We start from the raw sequence: 24,326 nt of genomic DNA, 5'->3' as shown, positions 1-24,326 counted from the left end.
AAAACAAAATCAGGAATGAGCCCGGCAGGCCCAGTGCTTTGTGACGGAGTTCACTTGTTCCCTTAGATACTTAACTTATTCCAATCTTCCACACAGGGAATGACAGAGAGACGTGGGAAACCAAGGTGCTGTCTGGTTTGAAGGACTCTTCCAGCAGGGCAATTCTTGATATTGAGTGGTTAAGTGAACAGAGGAAACAGAGGCCCAGGAGCTCTTGGCCTTTCTCCTTTGGTTCCTCCCATCATGGCCTTTAAGACATCAGGTCCTCGTTTGTGTTGTTTCTGCCTCATTCTTTCATGCTCTGGTGCATTTGGTCCCTCTCCCTGCAGGAGGTCCTCTGCCCATCACCAATGGCATCCTCTCTTGCCAACAGCTCTGCACAAACATCTCCCACAGGCCACTGCTCTTTTGGCTATGCCTTCAGCATCTCTAGACATACATCTGGCTGTTTTCCTCCAGCCTTCTGTGATCTAAGGTGAGCAGCATCAGGCATACATGGCCTTGCGTCCACTGAGGGGCTCAACTCTCAGGAGAGCCTTTCTCCTGTTTATCTGTTGAATTCATGCCTGCTCTTCAAAGCAGGGCCTACGTATGCTGTCTTCTGTTCCACCTCACCCGCGCTCTCTCTCCGATAGTGAGGATTGAACTGGGGACCTGGCTTCCTCCCCTGAGGTTTTCTCCTTACTTCAGCAACTTAAACAAACATTGTCTTCCACTTCTTTCTTAAGTGTTTCCTGTAAGTCCACATAACAGAAAGTAGACAGGAGGGTCAGAATCATTGCCCTAAACTGAAACCAAGTTACTTAGGATGTGTCCGTTGTTATCCTCATCGGAAAAATAGAGAAATGTTAGAGCAATCATCCTGTAGGGTTGCGTTGGTGGAGTAGTGATGAATGTGATGCCTCCATGTTGCCTGGAATAAGATGAGAGCTCTGTTCCTCATTGCTGTCACTATTACTGCCATCACCATTGTCACAACACCATCACCATCACTGCCGTCCTCATCACCAATCATTCATCACCAATCATTCATCATCATTCACCATTCACCACCATCATCATCCTCATCATCACTATCACCACCAGCATCACCATCATAATCACACTGCCATCATCATCACCATCATCATCCACCACCATCATCACCACCATCATCACCATCATCATCACCACCATCACCATCATCATCACCACCACCACCATCATCATCACTATCACCACCAGCATCACCATCATAATCACACTGTCATCATCACCACCATCATCATCACCACCATCATCACCACCACCACCATCATCATCATCATCACTATCACCACCAGCATCACCATCACTAATCACACTGTCATCATTATCACCATCATTATCACCATCATCATCACCACCATCACCATCATCATCCTCATCATCACTATCACCACCAGCATCACCATCACTAATCACACTGTCATCATTGTCACCATCATCATCACCATCATCATCACCACCATCACCATCATCATCCTCATCATCACTATCACCACCAGCATCACCATCACTAATCACACTGTCATCATCATCATCATCACCACCATCATCACCATCACTAATCACACTGTCATCATCATCATCATCACCACCATCATCACCACCACCACCATCATCATCACTATCACCACCACCATCATCATCATCACCACCATCATCACCACCACCACCATCATCATCACTATCACCACCACCATCATCATCATCATCACTATCACCACTACCATCACCATCATAATCACACCGCCATCATCATCACCGTCATCATCACCACCATCATCATCACCACCATCATCATCACCACCACCATCATCATCATCATCACTATCACCACCACCATCACCATCATAATCACACTGCCATCATCATCACCATCATCATCACCACCATCACCATCATCATCAACACCACCATCATCATCACTATCACCACCAGCATCACCATCACTAATCACACTGTCATCATTATCACCATCATCATCACCACCACCATCACCACCACCATCATCATCATCATCACTATCACCATCACCATCATCATCCTCATCACTATCACCACCACCATCACCATCATAATCACACTGTCATCATCATCACCATCATCATCACCACCATCACCATCATCATCACCACCATCATCATCATTATCACTATCACCATCACCATCACCATCACTAATCACGCTGTCATCATCATCACCATCATCACAGTTATTGTTGACATCTTCACGACGATCACAATCGTCACACCCTCATCACTGTTGCTGTGGCAACCAACCGTCGTCATCACCATTGCCGTCACTATCCACGTCCCCTTCATCTCTATCATCACCTTCACCATGAGAGAGGAAAGGACAGAGAAGGATGCAGTGGTGGAGAGGAGGGTTTACGTCTCATGGATCAAGTAAAGGAAACCAACTCAAGCAAGGAAAAGAGATTCTAGGGAGCCATGGCAAAACAAACAAACAAACACCCAAAGCCAGTGTTCTCATTGCCTGTTAGCCAGAGGCAGGCCTATCCGCTCCTCCCTAGTGTGGGCGTCTTGGTGTTCTGATGAGGTGACAGTCACCTGATGCGTATTGTACCCTGGCTTGTGGCAGCAGCCCCCCTCCAGCACTGCACTGCAGGGTTCCTTAAGGACAGGGATTGTGTCTTACTCATCTTTTGTCTCTCCAGTGTCCAGCCAAGTTCCTGGCTCTCTGTGATGATGCAGTATGTATGGGTGAGGGAGGGAATGATTGATGGATGAGCCATTAAAAGGCCACCTTGAGGAGAGTGAGGCCGAGAGGTGGCTAGGATCCAAGCGGAGGGTCACAGCCATCAGAGGGAGCACTGAGGCATATAGGGAGAGAGGACCAGGCGAGCCAAGATGCAGTGGGTTGTGTCCTTTCGTCTAAGGCTGCATGAAAGGGAGCTAGCACATTTGCAGCCGCTTGTCTGTGTGAGGCTCCGTACATCAATTTCCTATCTCCTTTCCCCAGCAACTTTCTTCCCATGGAGATGGTCACTATTACTCTCATTTTGTGAATGGGGCCAATGAGGCCCAGAGAGGTTAGGCAACTCGACCAGCAGGCAGGGAGCTGGGGAAAGATAGAAATCCATCCAGAGGAGCTTTAATGCCTGAGCTCTCCGGACAGCAGGCGCCCTTCCGGGCAGCCTTCCATGCCTGCTTAGCACCCGGAGCCATGAGTAGGGAAGGAGGACGGATCATGATTAACGTCCCGCTTCCCGTGTCCCCCTTTGTAATTTAATTTTATGGTTTCAGGAGCTGTGTCGCAGGTTGTGGGAGCCTGCAGAGATGGGCCACCAGTGGTTTGGTTTAATCCCCTTTTTAATATCTTTGTTGCAACGTTCTTTCCAATTCAGCTCCCAAGTCACATTAAAAAAAATACCTCTTCCTTGGGGTAAGCCTTCCCTTATTAAACAGATTCAAATGAAAAGTTTTAAAGATAATTTGAACAATAAGAATCACTCGGTAGCTCCCAGCCGAAGCTCCTTTATTGCTGTATTTATTCCCAGTATTTCCTGCCTCACTCCCCAGCTCAGTGAGTCTTTCATCGCTCACACCCAGCTCTCCCAGGCCTTGCCCACCCCCACCCCCAGCCCGCTCAACATTGGCTCTCCTCAGGGAGATTCAAGGAAGGGGCGTGGTGTGGAGGGGGCGTGCCCCACCTCCACTTGCCAATGACTGATAGTCCCAGGCTGCTGTATGGAATCCAGAGGGAGAGTTACACATCCAGGGCGTCTCTAAGGACAGCATACAAGAAAACCAGAAGGGGAGCTGGGCAAGGAGGACCCACTCGAAGTGTTCGTACTCACGACCAATTCCACACACCCCAGTGCTCCGGAACCCACAACAGAAACCAAGTACTCCATCTCTCTTAGACTCTTAGACTCTGGCTTACTCTAGGGGTCAAAGGTGAAAAATCCCAGGCTGAATGTCGAGAAGGAAGAGTTTCAGAGAAAAGCGCGTCAGGCAGGAAGGAGACTGCTCTTTACGGAGGTCCTTCGTGAATTGTTGGGACGTTTAAAGAAATGGACTCCACTGTGCGTGAAGACCTTTGCTGAGAAATGTGATAAACAAGCTCAGCGTCGTGGGAGCAGAACGATTTGACAGTGTTGCTAACTTTGACCCGGAATGGTTTCACCGTCCTGTCCCCACTTAGCTTCTGAAGAAAGGAGGTCTCCATGATTTTACACCTTGGTCAGCACTGGTGGCGTGGGGCTCAGGCTACGTATGGCCCTGCCCTGGGGTACTCCAGAGCACACCACAGCACCAGGTCTGGCTCTCCCGCTCACCTTGTTGCCTCCCAGTCAGAACCGCTAACATTTGCATAGTGCTCCTTACAATTTACTGAGCGATTTCACATTCATCATCTTACTTAATCCTGCTGAGGCCAGAGAGGAGAGGAGGGCTGGGGGGCAGGGAGGCCAAAGCTTTTCCAAGACTCTCCTTATACCCTCTACTCCCTACCAGAAAAGTAATAGCAGGCAGATTGGCAGGGTTCCAGGTACCTTTGGGACATTGGGGGCTGTCAAGACTCCTGAACCCCACCTCTAAACTGTGAGACGTGGTCAGGGCCTCTAGGTGACCAGAGAGGTGGACTCAACCTTCACTTGTAAGCTAGAAGGCAATGGTGTATGTGCAGTTATGTTGTATATGTGGCTTTAAATGTATGTGTACATGGCTGTTGTGTGTGCATATGTGTAGGTGCATGGCTGTAGTGTGTGTATGTGTCAGTGGTGTATTGTATGGTTTTCACTATGGTGTGTATACATACATGGTTGTGTGTGTGTACATGTCTCTGAGGTATACATCTATGAACATGGGTATGTGTGTAACTGATGTGTGGGCAGACATGGCTGTAGGATGTATGAAGAGAGGAGACCGGGTGAGTACTGGACCTGAGCAGAGGGAAGATAGAGGAAGACAGGCAGCTTTGATGAGCTAGCTGTCCCCCTTCCCTCCACACTGGTCCCAGGCCACCCCGAGTGGTGTGATGTATGTCATTGGAATAGCATGTTGGCTCTGAACCTATGTAAGTTACAGACCAGAAACACCAGCATCCTTGACCCTAGGCAGAATGGGTCTCCCTTGGGGAAAATTCAGGCTGGGGAAAGATTCTCTGTCTCCCCAGGGAAGACCCTCCTTGTCTGGAGACCTTGGGTACTGAGGTCTACGTTGGCTCTTTAAAACTTGTAGTACATTGCTCCAGGCTCCTCCAGATTTTAAGGTTTCCATTAAGAAATCAGATGTTATTCTGATGGGTTGTCCTTTATATGACGTGTGTGTGTGTGTGTGTGTGTGTGTGTGTGTGTTTTCTTTTGCGTCTTTCAGTATCCATAATTTGTTGTGAATATTTAGTGTTTTAACTGTGAGATGACATGAGTTTTTTGCTTTTCTGGTCTTATCTGGTGTTGTGCATTCCTTGTATCTATATGGGTGTAGCTTTCTTTAACGTGGGAATGTTGTCCTCTATGGACCTGTTCTAGGTCTAGGTCAGTGACCAGCATCTAGATGATTTTGGTCTTTTTAGGCTGTCCCACAATTCCTGCATACTTTTTAAAATTTCTTCATCTTTGTCTTCCTCCCCTCCTCTCCCTTCTCTTCCTCTTGTTTTTCTTCTTTTTCTCCTCCTCCTCCTCTTCCCCTTCCTCCTCCTCCTCCCCTTCCTCCTCCCCCTCCTCTTTCTCCTCCTCCTCCCCTCCCCCTCCTCCCCCTCCCCTCCTCCCCCTCCCCTCCTCCCCTCCCCCTCCCCCTCCTCCCCCCTCCTCTTTCTCCTCCTCCTCCTCCCTCTCCTCTTTCTCCTCCTCCTCCCCTCCTCCTCCCCCCCTCCACCCTCCTCTTTCTCCTCCTCCTCCCCCCTCTCCTCTTTCTCCTCCTCCTCCACCCTCCTCTTTCTCCTCCTCCTCCCCCCTCTCCTCTTTCTCCTCCTCCTCCCCTCCTCCTCTCCCCTCCCCCCCCTCCTCCCTCCTCCTCCCCCCTCCTCCCCCTCCTCCTCCCCCCTCCTCCCCCTCCCCCTCCTCCTCCCCCCTCCCCCTCCCCTCCCCCCTCCTCCCCCTCCCCTCCCCCCTCCTCCCCCTCCCCTCCCTCCTCCCCCTCATTTGCTTGTGTGGTCTAACGCTACTTTAACCTCAAGCCTGATATTCCATCTTCTACTTGACTTCTGGCTCTGTTCTACTTGTAAGGAATGAAGGAGTGGGGTTCTCTATGTAGTTTGAGAAAGTCAGAGACATGGAGGCAGAACCTAGAGTTTTGGCTTGGTTGAACAATGATGACATTTAAGGAGGCAGGCAAGAAGTAGGCAGATTTTTTTTTTTTTTGCAAGAAAATAATCATTTTGTCTGGAGTCAGTTGAACTCCACAATCTTGTCATTTAATTCACCTTAAATTTGGACTTCGAGAATGGTGACTTACTGACTTATATGAGGGGATTATATCTCAATTCACCTGCCACATCACTAAAATTTCTCCATCTCAGAACAGGGGGCTTTGGGTTTTCTGTTGACTCCATTGACCTGATATTCATTCCTTTTTTTCTTTATTTCTTCAACAAATGCTCTCCATGGCTACCGGCAGGCCAAACCCTGAGGTTTTAAAATCGGGCCATTGAGTTTTTCAATTCCTCTTCATTTCAGCTTGATTTTTGCTCTCGACTGGATTCAGTTCCCCCATCTTGAATCCTCTTTGACATTTCTCTCTGCCATATGTTTGTGTTTTCTTGGATCTTGCTCAAGCGTTTACTGCTTGCTCTCCTCATTAAGCTCATCGAGCTGGTTTGTTGCCTCTTCTTTAAACTCCTTGGATCCTTTGATGAGGTCTATAGATTGCTCTTTTAAGTTCTGTGTCCTTCTCATTGGACCTTTATAGGACGAGTGGACTTCATGGCCTTGCATATTGTTTTTCTTTGTGATGAGACCTGAGTGTGCCGATTTCTTTATTTCATTGGTCGTGTGTCTGTGAGTCTGAGGCTAGACCTGAGGGTTGGCGCTAGTATGGGCAAGCAAGGTTTCCAGGACATACCAAGTTGACCTGGGTCCCACACGAGCATCTCAGTCTGTAGATTAGGGTAGACTTACCAGGCTGGGATGGTACACAGGATATGTATCTAGGACCAAGCCTGGAGGTTGGGATCAGTTTACTCAGGACTCACCAGACTGAACCTGGATGTATATGTACAACTCAAGATAGGTTTAAAGATTGGGGGAGGTGCCAATAGATAGGGTCAGATGGAATTACCTGGCCAGACCACACAGGATAGGTAGGCTTGGTAATTGGATCTCAATTAGCTTATCAAAGTCAGCCAACCACCCAAAGCTCGGCGGTTTGCAACTACCACCATATACCTAGCCCCCACTTCCCTGGCTAAACAATGTGTGCTGAGCTCAGCTGGTTCTTCCGGCAAGGACTGGACTTCACTGAACTTAGCCACTTCCATGGCTGGCACATGTGCCTTCATCAGGGCCCAACTGACTGTGGGCTGAGGCTCCTTGGAGGTTTCCTCCATTGGATGTGTCATCCTGTAGCAGGTTAGTCTGGGCTCGTCTGCAGCAGCAGGGTGTGGTGGGGTTACCAGTCTCAAGAGAATCAACAGGCTAAGACCAAACCCTAAGCACATTTTAAGCCTTCGCTTCTCACCTAATCCCGAAGTGAAGCAGCTATCAAAGGAGTCAATAAAAGCATGGCGAGGAAGAAATGTCTCACTGGATGGTCGCCCTACCTCACTGGGGCTGTGGTGGACAGTGCTGAGAGACGCGTCACAGACTAAATGCTAACACTCGTTGTCAGTTTTCATAAATAGGACCTGTGGCTTCCATATGAGGCCATTGTAAAAGATCTGGCCTCTGCTAAACAGTAGGCAGTTTTGTCTAGTTTCTGCCTCCCTCCCTAAACTCACCTCTTAACAATTCTACCATGCTGTCCCGCACCATGTAGACCCAGAACCTTGAGGTCAGGGGTCAGTTTGCCCATGGACCATAGTTCAAGCCTGAGTCTGTGTGTGACGCCAAAGCCTTCACCTTGCTTCTCTTTCTAGTCAGCCATATGGCCAGGGCATCTGGCCTGGGTGATGTTTGCCTTCGGCCTAAGATGCTACGGCTGGAAGAAAATATTTGTCTCGGTGTCCTCCTTTGGCGCTTACAACTTCCTGCTTGCATTTTTCTGTTTTTTGGCTCAGCCGAGTAGCAGTTTTCATCTTTGCTCTGTGTTATCATGTACACAGAGCTGCTGCTGGGGGAGCTAAGAACATGCTTGCTTAGTCATTATGCTGGGAAGGGGTGCCAGCCAGTCAGTAGCCCTTATTTTCACACGATTCTGTACATTGCAAATGCAGAGATAACACAGATCTTGAGTCGCGGGCACACAATCGCCATTTTCATGGGTCACCGAAGCAGAGGGGCAAGCATGGACCTCGGGTCCCAGAGCCTTGGCATGGGTTCTGACTTGATTCCTTTATCTGAAGCCCAGGAATTAGGTTGCCTTCCTGGAATGAGTCACTAGATAGAGTCTAGTAGATTTTATGATGTTTATCAACCCAGAGGAAAAAGCAAACATCACTGGGGCGGGCGGGGGGGGGATGCCAGGTTTAGCAAAGCTCAGGGAAAGGGCTTAGGGGGTGGTGAGATAGCTCAGTGGATAGTGCTCTCTGGAAGCATGAGGACCTCCCAAGTTCAAATTCCTGGCACTCAAATAAATGCTGGCAGTGCACAGCTGTAATCGCAGTGCTCGGGAATGGGGTGGGGACGGACAGATTTCTCCAAGCTCACTGGCCAGTCAGTCTAACCCAGTTGACGAGCTCCGGGTTCAGTGAAAGACCCTGCCTCAAAAAATAAAGTGGAACGTGTCAGGGAAACTCTCTGACACAGACCTCTGCAGGCATCGATGATGAGCACAGAGGTGCACGTGCCTACATAGCCGAAAGAATACCACGTGCCTCTTCCTGGATACCAGGAAACACTTGCTCACCTTTGAACTTAGTAAACTTAGGTGCTGCTTGGGAAATGTTCCATGAAGCTCCAGGTGATTGCAGAGAGTCATCGCAAGCTCTCTGAGGGTCTGCACATCCCAGTGTGGTTGTCCGATGACAGACCTCCCCACCTGTGTCTAACAGGAAGTTCTTGGGATCTAGACTAAGCAAGAGGGTTGAGGGGCTGGGCTTCTGACCAGCCCGAGGGGATGTCAGACAGATTGCAACAAGTCAGAGAAGCTGGTGTGGTTTTTGGCCAGGAGAGGGGAGGGAATCGTTCCTCCATTCATTTAGCCAACGAATCCTTTCTGAGCTGGAGCTTTGTGACGGGTGCTGTTTTAGGTTCCACCGGCTCTGGGATGACCGAGATAGAGCCCCTGCCTCCATGGAGTGCATACACTGGGGAAGTGACATCTTTTAAATAAAAACCCACTATGATAGAGGCAACATGAAGGAGAGAGACTGATTGAGATCCCCACAGAGCGGGCCTAGCAAGCGAAGGAGGGAGCAATTCTTTAAAAATCAGATAGGAAAGGCCACTTGGGGACTATGGCATCTGAATAGAAACCTGAGTGTTCCAGAGATGCCAGGTAAGGGGCGATCCAGCAGGTACACAGAGCATTCATCCCACAGGAAACGCAAGGGCCTTTGGTGGCAGGGATGAGCTTGGCATTTTAAGTCATAGATAAAAGATCAACGTGCTGGAAGGAGCGGGAGATGGGCCAATTTGTGTAGTGTCCCGGGGATCATCAAGGAGTTTGGATTTTATCCTATGAGTAATGAGATTCCACAAGATGGTTTTAAGCAAGGCAATTGCTTGATCTGGGTTCTGAGAATGTCCCTGCTCTGTGGCCATGCGGGTTTTCTAAAACAAACAAGAACAAGCCAATCTTATTTTCCTGGGGATAGAGGGGGCTGAGCAGGCAGGGAAGACATAGGATTAAGGACTTCTGGGTATGTGACGAATCCTGATCACAGCCGGGTGTTTGATAAAGGATCTCATGGAGGCATGGAGATGGGATGATGAGGGGTTGCTTCATTTTCCCCCGTGAGCCGATACCGGGTTACTGTGGAGCTGCAAGTGGGGTCTTTGTCTGTGTCCACAAGGCCCTGCCCTGGACTCCTCTCTAGTTAGACATTTCTAACTGGAAGTTGGCAGAAGACTCAGAGGACAAGCTCAGGAGACACGCAGCAGTCATGTAGCTGTCAGGGAGAGCTGGGGCTGTGGATGACAGGCTCAAGATCCACTTCGATGACCCTCCAAGGGTTGGCATTATGGAATGAAAGTGACAATATCTCTGATTGCGTTTAGATTGGGGAACAAAGCCCAGGCAACAGCTGGGGCACTGTGAGGGAGGAACGCTCCAGAAAGGAGGCTGGCTGAGACTGGATGAGTACAGGAAGTGGATCAGCTGTGTTCCCCCACCTCAAGTCTCCACCCTTACATGGTGCCGAGGTCCTTGGTCTTTCAGGGCTCCTGTCTGTGAAGTGCAAATGACACTGTCAGATGTCCAGGGATGTGGAGGGGTATCACATGTGTGCACCAATGTCAAGACCTGCCTTGTGGTAATTTATTGGAAATGAGGCCTCTGGTGGTCTTGGTAGGAGGTACCTGGAGAGTTCACCAGCCAGGCCGTGCATTTCTATTTTGGACACAATGCTTACCTCTAGCATTCAAACAACCCCATTGACCTTGGCAGAGTATCCAGAGGGGAATGAGAGGAATGAGTCAGGTTTGAATTGTTTCAGGCAACCACAGCAGTCTGGTGGTGGCGGCGGCAGGCTGTGCAGAAGGGGTTGGGGTGCCTTTTATGGACAAAACCATTAATATGAATGCTGGTTCTCTGGCTTGCTATACACCAGAATTGTGTTAAGTCTTTGCCTAACTTACCTATCTCAAAAACATCTCTACAGTCTAACCTTGAGAAGAGCTTGCTTGCTTGACAGATGGAGAAAACTAGGGTTAGACAGGAACTGAGGGGCACAATAATTCTCATCCAGCACCCGCCGCGCACTATTGCTTGGTCCCCCATGCTGTGAGTGATGGGAGTGTCAGTTTCCTGTCAAGTGGAAACCAAGCCTGGGGTGTTTTGAAACAGGGACCTCAAGGTCTTTTAAAAGGTGGGGCTTTTTTGTTTTTTGTTTTGTTTTGGTTTTTGGTTTTTGGTTTTGGTTTTTGGTTTTGGGGGAGGGCTTAGTGGATGGCTCAGTCATTCAAGTACTAGCCGTGCAAGATCAAGGATCTAAATTCAATTTCCAGAAGCCACATTAAAAATGGTGTGTTGGTATGTACTTCTAAGACCATCCCTAGGGAGGTTGAGACAGGGGGATTCTAGAGGCTTACTGGTCAACCAATCTGAACTGACTAACGAACTCTAGGCCAATGAGAGACTCTGAGCTCCCAAGAAAGACACCTGAAGTTGACCTCAGGTTTCAACATGTACATAAGCATACGGTAAATCCCCACCCCCGGCACCCGTTCACACATAGGAGCACACACTCGTGCGCATGCACACAAGCACACAAAGAGACACTGCTTCCCTGCCACTTGGTTCTTTTGAAGATTCCGTGGTGACTCTTGCGAGTGAATGTGTAACCCAGAAACCAAATATAGATGCCGGTAGACTGACTAACGTGATGGCCCCAGGTGTCTGCCTCCAGCTTTCCTCGTGATTGACAGCCTAGGCAGGATCTTATCTGTTGTGCCCTCTTCCTCCCTCAGCTGGATTAGTCTTAAAGGAAACCCCAGACATAATTGATCTATACATATTTAACGTGTAGCTCTGAGAGATAAAGGCTGCTTTTGTTGTTTAAGTGTGACCACAATGCCATGCTCACCTTGTTAGAAAATAAGTATCCTTGGGTGAGGCTAATTCAGAGAAGCGATTGGCAGGCAGCTGACTTTGCAAGGCAGTGGAGTGGGGGTGGAGTGGGGGTAGAGGGCGGAGGTAGGGAAAAACAAAATCTGGTCCTGCAAGTGACTGGTTCCTGGGACTTGAGACTCACCTGATCCTTGGAAGGGAGGAGAAGGATCTGAAACTTGGGGCATCAGTCCTCCTTACTCTGATTATTCTTGGGGCACAGCAGTGAGAGTAGAGCCTATTTATAGCCCTAAGTCTAGACATGGGAAGGAGGCAAAAGCAAGGGAATATTCAAGAGGGCCAGGGAGAGGGAAAGAAGAGTATGAGGGAAAGAGAAATTGAGGGTAGGAAGCAGGCCTACCTCTGTGGACTGTTAAGGGCAGGCTCTACTCCTCTCTGAGTGAGCTGTGTGTCTGCCTGTTTCCTCACAGATCTGTGTGCACCAAGAAATGTGAGCGCATGGGTGTGTCTGCGTGCATGCATGCATGTGTGTGTGTGCGTCCTCAGAAGCAAACAACATCAGGAGGAAAGTAGGGGCTCGCTATGCACACTGGTTCTGGGTATTTCTTCTGCCTCCTTAGCTGCTAGGAGATCGTCAAACAGACCATGTCTTGGTTTAGCCACAGTGAAGCTGCAGCCACTGAGCCCCCATGGTATTCCTTTTATTTTATTTTGTCCCTTCTGCCTCTTAACCGTCTTCCCTCTTTGTGGTCCCTGAGTGTCAGCAGAGCATGTTTCCATTTTCCAGCCATTGGTAACTGTATTCGCCCTTCCTTGGAACCCTTTAAGTATGCATCGCCAATGCTTCTAAGCTGAGGCATTTTGGTTGCCCTGGGAATGCAGTGAAGGGAGGGGTTCCTCAGCAGGGTTGCTGGTGAGTAGCCAAGATGTCTGGCTCACCATCTTCTCCCTCACCCGAGGAGAACCAATAACCAGGAGCTGGGAGTTCATTGGCCCATCAAGGGCCATCAGATTGTTGGAATCCAGATCTAAGATGGAGAGGAGGGACAGGAGCACAGGGAGAGCCTTGTGAACTGGTTCAGGGTTCGGGCAAGGGGTACTGTTATCCACAACTGAAACAAAAACAAGAAACAATTCAGATGTCATTTCCCTGTCAGAGGCCATGCCAGCAAGGGTGTATATAGGAATCCAGATAGTCACACTGTGGAACTCAGGATTCAGGGTCTGCTCAGACTGTGAACCTGAACCGAGCAGATATGATAGTTGACAGGCACATGAACCTTGTGGTAGAATGTCTGCACTGTTCAAGCACCCCTCCGTGACATTGCTGGGAATCACACAGATATCAGAGTAACGTAGCTGAGATGCTGAAGAACTTGCTAGGACCACCCACATGAGACGTGATAGAGCCAGATGAGGGACTTTCTGGACACTTCACCATCCTGCAAGAGGAAGGGGACTTCTCCTTCAGGCTCCACATCTCAGTCTGGGAAATGCTTACTCACAGTTAGCCCTTTTGCTGCTGGGAAAATTTCTCCCAGTGAACTACCTCTCTGGTGTTTGTTCCTGAAGAAGGAGGGACAGATATTCTCAGCACAATGGTGGCCTAGTGGGTGATGTTGAGCCCTACTCGGGGTTGACTTTGTGACCCCTCACCCCCCACCCATTTTCCTTCTGGAGAAAGCAACAGGTTTTCTCACTGGGAAACTTGTTCCCAACAGGTTGTGAGTCCACCTTCCTCCCCTGAGCACCTCCCCTGCCCCCAGCCCTACTGCTGACAGAGGCGTTCACACCAATTCTACTGTGTCTCTGATCCTTTTGCAGAGCTTTGGAACTGAGCGGTGGCAAGGATGAGATCTCCCTGCTGGTGGAGCAAGAGTTCTTGAGCCTCACTAAAGAACATCTCATCTTGGTCCAAGAGGGCTCTGGGGAGCTGGCAACACCTATTGTTACTCCCCAGGGGACCCGGGAGCTGGCTCCCTGCTTTCTTGTGCCTCCTCTTGGGGCAGACAGCACCGAGTATGCAGGATCCTCCATAATGGCTGGTGACAAACTTCGGGAGCAGAAGCTGTCCATGCCCATCATCGGCAGCAGGCAGGACTCTGATTCTGCCATGTCTACAGTCACCGGCATCCTGCGAGCGGCCAAGGTCAAGAGTGTGAAGGGGACTAAAGACAAAAGTCATAGCCTGGGTGCCTCTAATTCAGAGATCAGCAAGCTCCTGGCTCAGTTCCCACTGAAGTCAACTGAAATGTCCAAGGCCCCAGACAACAAGATGGTGCTGGAAGAGACCAAGGTCATTAAGGACTTCCTGCAGAATAGCATGTTCAATGGCTCCGGACCCCGGGAGTCCATGGGGCTGGGCCCATTCCTGCTGCTGCCACCCCCACCTCCTCCCGCAGTCCCCGACAAACTCCCCGAGTTCTCTCCTCCGAAGAGGCAGCTCCCAGTGTTTGCCAAGATCTGCTCCAAGACTGAGGCTGACCCAGCTCTTGAGGGCCACCACTGGATTGGTGAGTGGGGCTGAGAACAGGAAAGTGAGGGGGTTTTCAAGGAAGAGAGCCTTGATCAGGAAGCTGATCAAGGCCATGGTGTGTCTTTGTGCAAAGCAAAAACAATGCAGCCTCTCTGGTTGTGTGTGTATGTGTGTGCGCCTAAGTGGTATATGGATGTTCATGTGTGGATAGATACACACACGTATATGTCTAGAGGCCAGAAGTAATGTCAGGTGACTTCCTCTGCACCTCTCCATATTCTTCACACACACACACACACACACACACACACACACACACACACACACACACACACACACACATTTCTGTCTTCAGACATATCAGAAGAGGAAGTCAAATCCCATTACAGATAGTTGTGAGCCACCATGTGGTTGCTGGGAATTGAACTCAGGACCTCTGGAAGAGCAGTCAGTGCTCTTAACCACTGAGCCATTTCTCCAGCCCCCCTCCGTCTTATTTCTTAAGATAGGTAGGGTCTTATACTCACCAAACATGAAGCCCACCAATTCAGCCAGAGTGGCTGGCTCGGCAACTCCAGGGATGCTGACTCTGTCCCCAGCACTAGGATTACACACATGTGTTTCCGCACCCAGCTTTGTATACAGATGTGGGAAATCCAAACTCAGGTTCTCAGGCTGGTGTGAGAAGCATTTCACTAAGTCAGCCATCTTTCCACACCCTGCAAGACACATAATTTCTGATTTCATTAGGTACCCAGAGCATACTGGAGGATTTATTTACCTTATCAAGAAAGAGCCCAGCCTTGAGTCTAGGCTTGGAGAGAAAATTGATTGGCATATGGGGGTCACTTACCTTTTTATGGAGACACCCATCCTGGTCATCAGGACTGCTCCACCCTCCGTAGGGCATAAGTTCAAACTGTTGGTCCTGGGATTTGTTCTCTGAAGCTCTAGAACCTTAGAGAAGCATATTTTTAGCTCTTGAATAGGAACTCTGGTCATCCCAAGGAACTCATCCCCCTCTGGTGCTCCCTGCCCATCTCTGGGACTCCACATTGTGCATGTTCAGACTGGATTGCAGAGCCATCTGCCCACAGTCGCCAGTCTCTAGAAGAATAGATTATACTTGCGCCAACCAAGAGAAAGGTCACCCCCAGGCTGTAGTGTGATGCTTAACTGACAGTGCCTGTCTAGGGAGGGCTCACAGCCCTGAGAAACAGGAACAAGGTCACCTTCCCAAGTATTCTATATTCTGGAGCAGTGGAGGGACCCCGGGAAATCAGAGCTGAGGTGACAAGCTGGACATAGTACTCAGCAAACCTGGAGGAGTCACAAGGCTTTGGGATGATGGCAAAGGATGGAGGAGGCTTGAGCCCTCCCCGAGAGGGAGAGAAACACTTGCCCTCTCCTTCCAGAGGGGAACCTTCATGTTCCTCGATGAAGGGACTGCAGAACAGAGGTATCTTCTCCACTTGCCCTCCCCACACTCAGAGAGTGCCTTGTGTACAAACCCGCGGGCTAGGTGTGCCAGAGAAATCTTTGTTCAGGGTGAGCATACTCATTAGAGAAAGCACAGGGTGTAGAGCTGAGGGTGCCTGTGTGTGTGTGTGTGTGTGTGTGTGTGTGTGTGTGTGTGTGTGTGTGTGTGTGTTGGTAAGTGTGCTTGTCCTGAGTATGTCTGTATAGTTATGAGGCAAAGGGAAGACAGACAAATGAGGAGAGAGAGAGGTGGGGATGGGAGAGGGGGAAGAGAGGGGAGAGGGGGAGGAGAGAGAGGGGGAGAAAGAGAGAAAGGGGAGAGAGAGGGGAGAGGGGGGAGAGAGGAGAGAGGGGAGAGAGGGGAAATAGAGGGGAGAGAGGGGAGAGAGGGGGGAGAAAGAGAGAAAGGAGAGAGAGAAAGGGGAGAGAGAGGGGAGAGAGGGGAGAGAGGGGGAGAAAGAGAGAAAGGGGAGAGAGAGAGGAGAGAGAGGGGAGAGAGGGGAGAGAGGGGAGAAAGGGGAGAGAGGGGAGAGAGGGGGGAGAGAAAGAGGGGAGAGAAGAGAGGGGGGAGAGAAAGAGGAGAGAAAGGGGAGGGGGGGGACAGGGAGGCCGAGAGGCCAAGAGGCTGAGAGAGAGGCAGAGGCAGAGGTAGACAGAAAGACAGAGGGAGAGGGAAAGGGACAGAGAGTTCCCAGATGCCAGAGGGGTCTTGCAGATGTTGTAGCTGTGTGAGTGGCTGCAAATTTGCTGGTCTCTGGGGAAAATGACTATTATTAGTGGCTATATTATTTCAGCGCTCTAGCTGGGGGCTAAACTCAGCAACCAGAGGAACTGCTGGAAGAGACTCTGGGGACATGCTCTGCTAAAAATGTCCCTGGCTGGAGCAGTGCTTCCCCTTTTTTGGGGGGGGGGCAGGGAAGGTAGGGCCCAGGCCCATGCAGAGGCCCTGAGGGCTTGCTGGGTTGGGCTGGGCTATAGAGGAATTCATGATATGGTGGAATCACGTCCATTACCATCGGTAACGCTGAAGCACAGGCCCTCCCGATCTGACTGTTACTAGAGTTCCCAGGTGCTTCCACTGTGTCCAGAGCAGCTCATAGCCATCCACCTGCAGGCAGACTTCTCAGCCAAGCTCTGTCGAGGTGTTCAGAGACAGCCAGTCTGAGGAAGGAGTGAGGGGGTAGAGAGGCCAAAGTCCACTTTCTGCTTCTAACAGATAAATGCCTTAATAGTAATTATGTAACACTTGCGAGTACATGTATATAACATATAATTTATGTGTACACACATTTATCAAGCTGTCTCTATTTCTTGGTTCCAGGAACCCCTCAAATACCCATTCAAAGATGCTCAAGAGCCTTATACACAGTAGCACACAGCTCCCTCCCTCCCTCCTACACTCTGTACATAATCTATGGATCACCACTGGTGCCTAATCCAATGTAAATGCTGTGTAAACAGTGGTTACACCATTGGTTAGGGAACAATGACAAGTAACTCCGTATGCGTTCAGTGAGGGCACAATTCTGCCTTGAGTGTTTCGCATCCATTGTCCCACACACGGAGACACTCCAGTTTTGAAGAAAGGCTGCAACACTGAAGGGAAATATCTCTGCTGACATGTCAGGTGTATTTGCAATAAGACCTGAGTCTGGCACCCACTGAGTCCTTCCGTTGGGTGACTCCAGTCACTTAGGATGAATCACCTTGTTCCTTTGATGCTCCTGCCATTTGTTTGTGATTGTCCAGGCCAGTGACATCTTTCTGATAGCCCCCAATGAGAGTCTTGCTAAGCCTTCCTTCCTTCTAGGTTAAAGGACCCACTCAGACAGACAAGATCCCAGTCAGTATCTCCTTCCATTTTGCCTCTTTGTCACCTCACAGTGACCATCTGCCTTGTCCTGGAGCTATTTCTGGGCACACCTTCCTCTTCCTTGGGTGAGCTCCTGCAGGGCGGTCTGGCTCTGACTCATGGCTGTGTCTCCAGTACTCAGGGCAAAGCCTGGCACTGATGAGAGAGCTGAATGGCCTGTGAGAATCACAGCAGAGGTGACATTTATGATGAGGGACTCAGCAGCATGGCTCGGACTATGTAGTCTGTAGGGATGTGTGTCTCCTTAACTAAGCAATGTGCAACTTCATCCAACCTTCGCTCATCTCCTTAGCTTGGACACTATGGATGGAAAGAAGGAAGGAAGAGAGAGGGAGGGAAAGGCAGTGGAAGAAGGAAGAAAAGCAAGGAGGGGGGAAGGGAAGAATGAAAACCAAATAACCAGGCATGGTGCACACATCTCAGCTCTCAGGAGGGAGAGACAAGCATACCTCTGTGACCTTGATGTCAGCCCGGTCTACACAGTAAGTTTGAGGCCAACCAGGGCCACACAGTGAGGCCCTATCTAAGAGAAAAAGAAAAGGGTGTGGGTATATGGATAAACGGATGGATAGTAGATGGATAATTAAATGGAGAGATGATAGATGAATGATGGATGGATGGATGGATGGATGGATGGATGGATGAACAAATATATAGTTAGGTGAATAAATAGATAAGTGGCTGGCTGGATAAACCACTGAACAGATGGGTGGACAGATGAGTGGCTGGAAAGATGGGTGGCTAAGGATAAATGGATGGGTGGTTAGGAGGGTGAATGGATTGGTGGATGGATGGATGAGTAGACAGGTGCATGGAGAGACAGGTGTATAAGACAGGAATATGAGAATGAGAAGCAATCAGACCCTGGGGATACACTTGACAGAGACACAGTCCCTAGTGTGGCCTGGACCTCAGTATACGCTGTGTCCTCCAAGAAAGAAAACCCACAAGAAGTTCTTGCTTTCCAGAGGCTTTGACTCAGTTTCTCTCCTTCTGCAGAACGAAGTCCTGGCACAAAAGAGTTTACCAAAAGTCGAGAGAGCCTCTTTCTCAACCAGTGGCCCCAGAACCGGAAGGACACCTGCGGTGAGGAGGGTCACAGTGACCCAATGGGTACCATCTCCATGACTCTGCCAACCAAGAAGCCCGTGTGGCCAGCAGAGAAAAACCTGCTCTATGAGTTCTTTGGGGCCACCAAGAATCCCACTGGGCAGCTGAGGCTTCGAACCAAAGTGGATATGGACGGACTGGATCTGAAATGTAAGTGAACTTTACCTGGAAACCCTGATAGGTCCAGATAGGGGTATCTCATCTTGTCCATGGGCAAGTTACTGGTTTTCCCTTGGGCGTCAGGATTTTTAACTCCATAAAATGGAGGAGATTATTTTTCTCCCAGCATCCCCTAAGGGAATCCAACTGCTAGAGGAATGTAATTGGTTTTCAGAGATTCCCACAGGCACAAACAACTGATGTGGTACATGGCTACAACCAGGGATGTATTATAGCCTCTCAGTTTGCCCAGGCCACAGAGAAAAGCATGTTTTGTATTACTTCCACACTGAGATCATTCGTGACCTGGCCTGGCTTCCTCTCCTTTGTCCTCCTATGACGGGATCAGTCATAAAGTCAAAACCCATTTCCAAACACAAAGAAATTAACAAAAAGGGATGCTGCAAGGGGGGTATTTCTGATTCCATAGCTCATGGATGTCTCCGTAGAGGAAGAAAATCCAGTGTTCATGAACAATAACAATTCAGCTTGATCTCATGTTTTAAAACTCAGTATTAAGTTAACCCCCAGTGAACTAGTTCATGTTTTTAAATACTCAGCTTTAAGAGCTAGAGAGATGGCTCAATGGTGCTTATGTACTTCCAGAGGACTGGAGATTGGTCCCCAGCACCCCTGTTTTGTGTCTCAGAAGCACCCGTAACACCAGCTCCAAGGGTCTGAAAACTACCCTCTTTACAAATACATGAGACACATGCGTGCACATACACGCACATACGTATAAAGGAAAGTAATATTAACTTTAAAATATTTAGAAAACCATTCCCCATATAGCGACAACAACCTGCGCAAAGTTTCTGCCTTTGCTGAATATCCATTCTTGGTCAGGTGGATTTAGTCATTAGAAGGAGACCCTTTGCAACAGCTTTGCCCTTGTGTGTATGAAGCTGGAATTCTGTTTTGCAAGTAGGTGAAATATAGCCTTAGCAACATGGCTTACTGAATACCTTGCCCACGCGCCTTATTTATCAGTTAGTGGTGGAGAGAGAAGCCAGCCCTTCCAAATAAGCAAACTCTACACTAATGATGGTTTCCCAGAGTTAGAAGTCTCCCTAACTTGAAAGGACCCCTCTTGGAGCTTACGGGACCCGACCGGGACCCGACCCCTGAGAACATGTATCCCCGGGTAGTTACGGTATAGAAGGTGTGGCCTCTCCCTGCTGCCGGCACTGAGATGCTCTTCCTCTGCTGTGATTTGCAGTTAACTCCCCTACAACGGTGCCTGAAAAGAACATTAAGTATGCCGGGAATGTTTTCGCCCCTCGCTTCACCACAGCCTTGACCTCGACCACCCTGAACCAGCCTCTCTGGCTCAATCTGAACTGTCCACCTCCACCGGTGTTTTCCAGCCACTCTACCTTCCCGCAGTATCAGGTAGGCAAGTGGCTCTGGCTCCCCCCCACCCAGGAGTCTGATGCACCAGGAACCTTAGGACACCCCTTGAACGCCATCCCTAACCATTGGTCATATAGGGTGAGAATAGACACTACTATTTTCATTGTGATCATACAGAGTCACCATGCACGTACGCGCCCACGCACTCACACATGTACATGCATGCACCTGTGTGTACTTATGTATTCACACACATGCATACCGTGCATGCACACAGGACCTTGGGAACCTAGCTGGAATGGAATGAGAAGTCCCACACAAAGAGATAGTGAAGAATTTGTAGCAGGGTTTGAAATTTTACTCACGAAGCTTATTTATGCAGAGAAAATGTAGTTTCTTCATTTTGTCCATTTAACTTAATATCCCTTAAGAGCCACGGCCCACTTGGTAGAAGGAAGAAAGAATCAAATAAATGTCCACTCCAGTTTAAGCCTTTGTCCGATCCAATAACTTAACAGTTCCCTTAGGTAGTGCTCTGTGTTTTCAGGAGAGGCGCTCAACATCAGAGATTTCCCCAACCTTGTGTTCCTCCTCCTCGCTCGTCTCCGTCAATGTCACATGGTTCCTCCAGGAAGTTCAGGGTCTCAGACCTGTGCATTGGTCATTTGGCTGGCCTTGCCCAGCTCAGCCAGGTCTGGAAACGGGAAAGTGGAAAAGAAATTAGCGTCACACTCAAAGGACCTGTCTCTGTTGTGTTTTCAACTTTGTTTCGGAAAGAATGTACCCTTGGCAGGTAGAAAATGCCTCGTGGTTCACGATGAGGTGGAGATCATCTAGAGGAAATGGCAAGGCATCATCTTCACATTAGTAGTAACATCTTCACACAGTTGCCAGAGGACCAACCGGGTCATTAATTCACCGCTTCCTTCACCGGTGTTCTCAGACCCTTGCAATTTGGGGCTTTTCTAATCCCCGTTCATTTATTCACCTCCTCATTGACCGGCTCATTTTTTATGTATTTATTCATTTTCTTAAGTAACTTTAAAGACCTCTGCTCTGTGCTTACTGTAGCCTGTGCACTGTGCTGGGGGGAGGCCACTCAGAGGTGAGGAAGAGGCTTGGAATCCAGTGTGAGTTCAGGAGTAAGACCAGTGGGGTACACTAAGACCCCAGGCCCGGAAACAACTGCACAAGTTTCCATGCTTAGAAGTCACTGTGGTGCTTCGCTGACTTGGCTTTTTTGAGTGAATAAGGTATGGCCATGTTTTCAGAGCATAAAGACTGTCCTATGTCTTCAGAGACCCTTCAAATCGTAGGGCTGAATGCAGAAGGAGGGAAACTGAGTCAGACCCTCTGGATGCCAAATTTCTAGAGGTAGAGAATGCTTTCTTATAGATCAAATGTAGTTTTTTTTTTTTAACTCACAGTAGATATTCAGCTCAGCCTATTGCCTCAAACAGGTATAGCCACACACTCATTTTGAAACATGCTCTTGAGTGCTGCTTATCCTGGACTTTCTGCTGTATGTATATATCTCTCTGTCCACTTGACTACTGACTCATCCATATTTATCTACTAATTTATCCTTATCTATCCATCCACCCATCCATCCATTCACCCATCCATCCATGCACCCATGCACCCATGCATCCATGTATCCATCCATTCATCCTTCTATCCACCTACCCACCCATCCACCTACTCATCCATCCATCTACTCATTCACCCACCTATCCATGCATCCATCTACCTACCTACCCATCCACCTACCCATCCATCCATCCATCCATCCATCCATCCATCCATCCATCCATCCATCCATCAGTTTGTGCAAAGAAGTGGTGCCCTGGCCTGCCCAGGAGGACCTACTAACTTCTGTGAATTCAGGCAGTAAATGGCCTAGTTGAAGCTGGCCATGAAGGAGCGGACTGACCCCCCTGCCCCCGAGGGGATGGCTAAAGACAGTGTTTCTATCTTCTCATGGCGTCTCAGAATCTCTCAGTGCTCACTGTGAGAGACAACTGACCAGGAGGTCTGATACAGTAGAGAGAAGGCAGATCTGGAAACCGGAAGAACGGTGAAAGGGCTCTGCAGCATCTGCACTGTGTGGCCTTGGGCAAGTTCCTTAACTGTCCCAGTTTGTCTGAAGAAGAGGTGGGCTTATCATAATTACAGCAGCAGCAGAAACTGATTGTGTTGTAAGGATTAATTGAGCCCACATACGGGGAAGGACTCTTAAAATCCCCAGTGTGACACAGATGTTCATTTCATTAATATTCAGTTATAGCCCTCTAAGAAAAGGGGGTCAGGGAGTTCAGTAGACCTTGAGGGGGCAAAGAGATCAGGGGACTAGTCTTTCATGGTCTCTTCCACACACGGCCTAAGGAATGAAGATGAGGTCCCAAATCTAATTTACTCAGAGCTCCATGGTAGAGAGACTCAGAGATAGGAAGAGAAGATTCTCCACACAGAACTTGAGCATCTCCAGATGAAAAAGGAGAAGCTGTATGGGGAAAGGCCATAACCTCAAGCAAAGAGGAGTGACTACTTATTCACTCATGATTTTACAAAGCTGCAATTCTAACCACTGCAAACATCCCTAGACTCAGGCTGCCTTTCTCATACTAATGAATGCAGGAACATCTCTTACAGTGATGGGGCAGGGCTGGCCAGCTGTATGCCCTCCATCAGCCCCAGTGTGGCCCACAGAACAGGTGGTGTTGGTGGAGGGCTGCCTGGTGTTTGCAGCCCTGGAAGAGGTAGCAAGTTAATGTAGTTGGAAGGAAGCAGCAGTAGACAGGGAGGGAAAGGGGGAGCTTAGCAAGCTGCCTGGAGATCTCAAAGCTCATTGAGGGCCTGGAATGAGCAAGGTCATCCTTTTGGCAGGTTCACTCCGGTGTGAACCTGGCTGGATTATGGTGGTGAGTGAGGCTGCCCTGGTCACAGAACTTTAAGCAATAGGGCTTAAGGGGTGGTGGAGGGACTGCTGAGAGTGAGAGGGGCCAAGATAGGAAGGTCTCCAGTGTCACTGCTTAGTAACAGAGAATGGTCAGGACTCTCAGTCAGGATGTGTGATTCTCAGAGTTGGAAGCTGGAACAGGAAGGGAAGCTGGGAGACTTCTCGGGTGACTCTGCATCAGAGATCCTAGAGCCCTTCATGAGGAGCTAGGGACATCATCGAGAACATAGTGTCCACTGTTACCCTTTCGGTGATTGACACAAACCAAGCCTAGAATGGAGGCAGCATTTTGGGATGAAGAACCTTCTTGAAAGATGCCCTGGAGCGCTTGCCTAGTGAGCGAAAGGCCCTGGGTTCGGTCCCCAACTCCGAAAAAAAAAAAAAAAAAAAAAAGAAAGATGCCCTGGGCTGAGAGGGGTTTCAAGCTCTGAGCATCATCCTAGGTGTAGTGTCCAGGTTTTTGGCTCCTCGGGGCTACAGTGGATGAAGAATTGTCTAGACCCACACATAAAATCTACGCGTATACAACACATGATCCATGGGCTGCAAGAACAGACTTGTTTACTCACTGACAAGACGCTGTCATCTATGATGTCCGTGTCCTAGATCATGCTATCATCAGGTTACCAAATAGTTGTAAAACAATCTAGCAATAATGTTTTCAGTAAGCTTACAATTTTATGTTAGCCTGCAATTCATAGCAATCCTAGTCCCTATGTGGGCTGCAGAACTAGGGCTGGGTACCCTTGTGATGTATGTAGGTCATGACTGGGTGGACATTTGGAGGGGTCATGAGTTGGCCCACTCTGTAACATTTCTGCAAGGCGTGTGTGTGTCTTGTGTCTGGATGGACATAAGGATATTCCCAGGCCCCACCCTTAATCAGAGCTGTGAATAAAATTTCCATTCCCTCGGGCTGAGCTGCCAGAGATTCTGGAAGGAGGGGCCAGTGGGGGATGATGGACAGACCTAACATTTACAGAGTCCTCACTATGTGTCCAGGTGCTTTCTCAGCTCTTTCCTTGCATTCCTTTATTTATCCCCCTGCTTACCTTCACCACGAGCTACAGATACACATGGTCCCCGAGCAGCAGAAACCCAAGT

At 49.1% G+C, this 24,326-nt stretch overlaps 1 protein-coding gene across 1 annotated transcript in view; it reads left to right on the top strand.

Annotated features, from left to right (window-relative positions):
- Nucleotides 1–24,326, top strand: part of C5h1orf94 (similar to human chromosome 1 open reading frame 94) — a 43,902-nt gene that overhangs the window by 6,592 nt on the left and 12,984 nt on the right. The window contains exons 2-4 of the mRNA NM_001134732.1: nt 13,638–14,326; nt 18,641–18,901; nt 20,130–20,302. Coding sequence (NP_001128204.1) covers nt 13,638–14,326; nt 18,641–18,901; nt 20,130–20,302 — 1,123 coding nt within the window. The remainder of the gene's footprint in view (nt 1–13,637; nt 14,327–18,640; nt 18,902–20,129; nt 20,303–24,326) is intronic.

Source organism: Rattus norvegicus, chromosome 5 (genome assembly GCF_021556685.1).
Source record: "Rattus norvegicus strain SHRSP/BbbUtx chromosome 5, alternate assembly SHRSP_T2T, whole genome shotgun sequence".
In the NCBI taxonomy this organism is placed as follows: Eukaryota; Metazoa; Chordata; class Mammalia; order Rodentia; family Muridae; genus Rattus; species Rattus norvegicus.
Note: the sequence above shows the minus strand (reverse complement) of the source record. Positions and strands in the feature narration are given on the sequence as shown.